This window comes from Triticum urartu, chromosome 6 (genome assembly GCF_003073215.2).
Source record: "Triticum urartu cultivar G1812 chromosome 6, Tu2.1, whole genome shotgun sequence".
Classification (NCBI taxonomy): Eukaryota; Viridiplantae; Streptophyta; class Magnoliopsida; order Poales; family Poaceae; genus Triticum; species Triticum urartu.
Window position 1 is genome coordinate 54,931,229 of NC_053027.1, and position 5,695 is coordinate 54,936,923.

Sequence of the window (5,695 nt, forward strand, 5' to 3'; positions counted from 1 at the left end):
CTGCAACTACGCCCTGAATTCAAGGCGTTGTAATGACGCCCATTTTGGTTGGCTACTTTCTTTAAATACGATGTTCCTAGCTTGCTAGTTAATTTGTTTATCGTATTATGTACCAAATTTGAGATGTTGTAACGATGCATCTTTTGATTGGCTACTTCATTTACCTAAGTTGATCCCAGTTCACCGGTTAAATACTTCATTGAGTTATGCCCCAAATCTGAGACATTGTAATGACACCCATTTTCGTTGATGACACTCTTTTCTTTTCTTTGCAAACACTACCCGCATTTTGTTGGATATATTGCTAACTCTCCGTTATTTCCTGGAATTGATTATGCATGTGCTTGCTTATGTTTTTTTCTTCTTTCTGCGAGTACCTCAACGTACTCATCTGACTTCTCACACGGCTAGATCTTGCGATGATCCCTAAGCTAGTGGAGATGCTATTGAGTTTGTCTACTAGGTTGTGTCCCAGGAGTACCCATGCGTGCTTGGAGTTCCTCTAGTGTTATGCTTTCGCTTTCACTTAGTTTTACTATTTTGATCAAGGTCTGTTACGTATAAATAATATACATATGTGCTATACTATATGTGCAATTCACAACTGCATGCCTCACTACTTTGTAATAATTATTTTGGGCTGGTGCACCTAAAAACAAATTAAGTGAATTGGTGTGTTATAAGGAGGCATCAGGTGGAGTGAAATATGTAGTGGAGGATGGGATCATGAGGTGGTGGCATGGTGAAAGGGGGAGGAAAAGATAGGTAGAAGATAAGAGAGCGGCTCTACCTGTCGGGTAGGGAGGAGTTGTAGCTCTAGTAGCCCATGATAAACTATTGATCTCCAAACGTATATGACCTGAGCGAAGAGGATGGGAAGCGCACACAGAATTCCAAGGATACCCCTTCTCGAGATGCCAAACCACGGCTGCTCTCTCGCTCACACACCACACTAGAAAGATGACCCGAATGTCTCTCTGACTTTGTAGATCTAGGAAAAAAATAAAGAGGGACCACATACATCAAGAGATGGTAGAAAAAAGGAAAGTAAAACAAAGAAACAATGGGCAGCACCGAACAAGCACGATCGAAAGGAGGACCGGATTGATGGAAATGCAAATGCAAAGGGCCCGAGAAATCGCTCATAATGGTACCTATTATGAAGAGCGAGATACATGTACATTTCATTTAGAATTTTGTGTGTGTAAAATTAACTTATTTTCAAGAAAAAGAGGGCTACATGTAGCCCGTGCATTAGAGCCCTAAACTTAAATTCCTTATAATTTAAACCCTCACACGACCTCTATACCTTAACTTTTCAGTTTTGCTTTCCTAAAAAAAGCGGTTCCTAGCCGAACCCCTAAACTTAAATCCTCAAAAGAACTAGACCCCACATGGAAGCCTTTCTCTCTATTCTTCTTCCTTCTTCCTTTCAAGCAGCCAACTACGAATTTTCGGCACTAGATGATTTCAATGAGCTAGCTAGTGCCTACGATAGATGCTCTGCAAAAGTAATTTGATAGTCTCACCGTGCGCGACTTAAGTGTACGACGAAGTAGTTAAAATTTGTCCTCCACAGCCATGGCCCGGGTGCTTCATCGTATAAATAAGTTCATCCTCTCCCCTTCTCCTAGTGGAGCGATGGCATTGTCCGGAACACAAGGATTCATCGAAAACTGCAATGGCGACCGACGAGCACTCTTCATGTATGTTTCGTCCTTTACATTGATTTTCCCCCTCTTTGTAGGTGTCCTACGCGTGTGTGGCAGCTTTGCTAGTGGTCGGACAATTGAAGAAGCGCCGCCGGGCTAGGGATGACTAGGGGGAGAGTCGTCGTGGCTGGAGACGACGAAAAGGACAAAAAAGAAAAAGAAAAAAAAAGGCCGTTGATTCTCGCGGAATTTGAAGTCGGATGACGACGGGGTTGCAGGGTGTCGACCGGCATGCGGGGTGGTTGCCGGAGGCAAGGAACACAATGTAGTGTGACGTCGACGGGCAAACAGTGTAGAGGATCAACGCAAGGAAAAGATCAAAATTATCATGATAAGTGGCCTCGGAGGAGTAAATATAAGCGGCATCCACCACGATGAGTATTTTTTTCCCTAGAAAATCGACTAGATTCAGTTTTAACCCCTCAAAATAAATCTTTTAACCAATTTCGAGGGATCAGCTAGAAATGCACATTGAATCGTTTTTCAGCGTCCAAGCCCAAAAAAACCTCCACAACCACAAACCCCACGGAACGCGGCCGAACAGGACAGCCAGTCCGCCGCCCATGTTGCGCACGGCGATCCCCGCGGCGGCGCGGCGGCGCATCTCCTTTGCCCCGGCTAGATTCGCGCACGAGCTTGCGCAGGTGCAGGCGCAGGTCCAGTCGGCCGTCCCTGGACGGGACGGCCTTGAGCCGTCGTGGGTCCCCCTGTACAGGAGGATCTCGAAGCTGTCCCATGGCAGGCAGCCGGGAATGGCGGCGGCGGAGATGACCAAATATCTCCGCGAGAGGCGCCCGCTCTCGGAGTACCAGATCGTCGCCTACATCCGGAAGCTCCGCAAGTTCAAGCGTCACGCGTGCGCGCTCGAGGTGCCCCCACACACACACACACACACACACCCCGCGCCAAATGGTGGCCTGATTTGGATCAGGGTGTGTTTGCGCCTTCATTTTGTTGTTCAATCTTGGTACATTTGACAGAAGTATTTGTGCTGAAAGTAGCGGGCTTGAAGTTTGGTTCGGGATAAGCGAGGAAATGGAATGGATTTGCTAGGGTTGCTCTATTCTGCATTCTCTTTGTGGATAATTTTGATTTAAGGTCGCACTATTGGAAATGCACGGTGCAAACTGAATGTTCCTTTTAAGACTGAAGAATAGGATAGGGTCAACTGATTGTGTTGGCAGTCACCACAATGGTAATTTTGATTTCTGATGCTAAGTGAAACTGGGGCCGGGTGCCATACTGCACATTGCTGCAGCTTCAGAGGTCCACATTATAGGTAGGAAGGGAGTTGTGTACCTTAAACTATCAGTAATTGCAAAAGCAGGTAATATACCATGGCCCTGCTTGTGCTGCCTGGGAACTTTGAAGATATGCTGCAGCTTCCTTTTCTTTCTAAATATTTATAGATCCAATACTTTTGACTTTCAGTGTGTGATAGCGTCATAGGGAATTGCTTGAAGACGATGATTGTGTATAAGATGTTTTTAGCCTCAGACTCAGTGTGTTGAGGTAAATTTTACTGATTTTTCTTAATAAATAAACATTAAAAAAAGTTTGACTTAAATGACCGCAGTGAGTCAGTGACTTTAAGTTCCATTGCTAACACATTAAACTGCATTGGTTGAGATATGAGGTCATGCGCGTTGATGCCTGTCTAGCTTCTAAGGTCTAACAGTTGAGGTAGTTCTGTTAGAACAATGAATGGTGTGCTCAGCTTTATTGTTTCCAGCAGAGAATTACCTGAAACATTTTGATGGGTGATTGTTTCGAACAAACATCTCTTTCATTGTGCTGTACAAATAAGTAAATAACCACTGATCAAACATATAGTCTGAGATTTGAAAAATGAGGTCTACCATGAAAACTATTGATCGTTAAAACTGGTCTTAAACAGAGTTAATTTCCAATTTCCTGGAATTAATCTGTCATTGGTAGCTTGTCCATAACACACACTACTGCTGAGCCGGGTATCTCGATTCTCACACATAAATAGGCAAAAACCTGGAGAGAATATGCTCTAGAGGGAAGGAAAGCAAGACTTCACAATAGAAAATGAAGGTTCAAGTTCTAACAGCAGAAGGTTCGAACTGTGATGCCATTAATGCATCTCTTCTAAGGACCTTTTTTATGTTTACCTATAATATTATGGTACCGAGAGTTCATATGCTGTTCTGGTGCAAGTGCAACCTCTTTCTGAGCAAAGTATCTTTTTTGTGTTCACTGTATAATATTTGGCTGTGTTGTTTTGTACCCAGTTGATGGACTGGATGGAAGCTCGTGGAGCAAAGTTGACGCCTGGGCATCAAGCGCTGCGGATTGACCTTGTTTCAAAAGTTCATGGGATACAGGCAGCTGAAGAATATTTCTGGAGCCTTCCAGATATATTGAAGTCAAGGAAAGCTTATTCATGTTTGCTTAACTGCTATGGTGAACACGGGATGGCATTTAAAGGTCTGAAATTCTATGAGAAGATGAAAGCCAAGAACATTGTTCCAAATACACTGGTGTACAACAGCCTGATGGCTTTGTACAAAAAGGCGGGCCAGCCAGAGAAAATCCCCTCCACATTTGAAGAAATGCGAGAAAGCGGTATAACTGCTAACAGTTTTACATACTTCTCATTGGTAGAAAGCTATGTTACAATGAATGACCTGGAGGCTGCGGAGAAAGTCCTGGAAGAATTGCAGAAGGTGGCTCCAGTTCACTGGTCCCTATATACTCTAATGGCAAACAGTTACATTAAACTAGAGCTGTGTGAAAAGGCAGAAGTTGCCCTAAAGAAAGCCGAGGAAGTTATGAACAAAGATGAGTTATCCTCATGGTATTTCCTCCTCTCCATCTATGCCCGTTGTGGAAATGCAACTGAGGTTAAGAGGATCTGGGAGTCTTTGAAGTCCACATTCAAGAAATGTCTGAACAGAAGCTATCTTGTGATGCTTCAAGCTCTGAGTACTATTGATGACTTTGAGTCATTACAGCAAATCTTTCAGGAGTGGGAATCGAGTCATGAACAATATGACATGAGGATAACAAATGTGATGATCAAAGCTTACCTTGATAAGGGTATGATAGACGAAGCTGAGGCTATCCGTCAGAGGACCATGGCTAAGGGTCGTTGTGATTACAGGACGATTTACATATTTGCCGAATTCTATTTGGAAAAATCTAATGTTACTGGGGCACTGGAGATCTTGAGAGATGCAAAGAAGATGGTGACGGCACACAAATGGGTGCCATCCAAAAAGCTTACAAGCAGATTTCTGAAGCACTATGAAGAGTCAAAGGATGTTGACGGTGTGGAGTCTTTCTGCGAGTGCCTGAGGAAGCTCGAATGCCTTGATGCGGAAGCTTATGAGGGCATGATGCGCACCTATATAGCTGCAGGTAGAACCAACCCATCCATTGCTCAGCGCATCGAAGATGATGGGATTCACGTTGGACCTGAGACGATGAAATTGCTGGAGTGTGTCTCCGGCAATTGAAACTGAGAAGGAAAGAAACTTTATAAGAACTCGAGGCCGCCGTAGAATTTTTCTTCATTATAGAGCAGAATTATGACTTGTCGAAGATGTCGTTATCTCGTGAAAAGCTGGCTGCCACCGGATTTCTGTACATGAATTGCGGTCATTTGGCATTTTACATTTGATGCTCTGCTAGCCCCCCGACTACTGTGTAGCATCTATCTAAGCTGCTAATGTGATGGAGTTATTTCCAAAATACAATTATTTTCATGTTACTCATGTAGTCGACTGGTTGATTGCAGTACCCAGGTATTCTCCAATGTTTAATGTTGCCGACCATTCGTGAAGAGGCGCAACGAAGCAGCGAGTGATTTCTGATATATTATTTGTTTGCACCAGGTAGTGTTTTTTTTAGGGAAACTGGATCACATTATTGATCAACCATTTGGGGTAGAATGCAATGTCAGGCGAATGTAAGAGCTAGACTTTGGCCAGTTTTTCTGTATTTGAAAGCTTACC

The 5,695-nt window shown here is 43.7% G+C and overlaps 1 protein-coding gene across 1 annotated transcript; it reads left to right on the top strand.

Annotated features, from left to right (window-relative positions):
* Positions 1 to 2,201: 2,201 nt before the first annotated feature.
* On the top strand, positions 2,202 to 5,470 carry LOC125513587 (pentatricopeptide repeat-containing protein At4g01990, mitochondrial-like). Its single transcript, XM_048678724.1, has 2 exons — positions 2,202 to 2,581; positions 3,971 to 5,470. The coding sequence occupies exons 1-2, from the start codon at positions 2,276 to 2,278 to the stop codon at positions 5,195 to 5,197; spliced, it is 1,533 nt and encodes a 510-aa protein (XP_048534681.1). The 5' UTR covers positions 2,202 to 2,275; the 3' UTR covers positions 5,198 to 5,470.
* Positions 5,471 to 5,695: the final 225 nt, after the last annotated feature.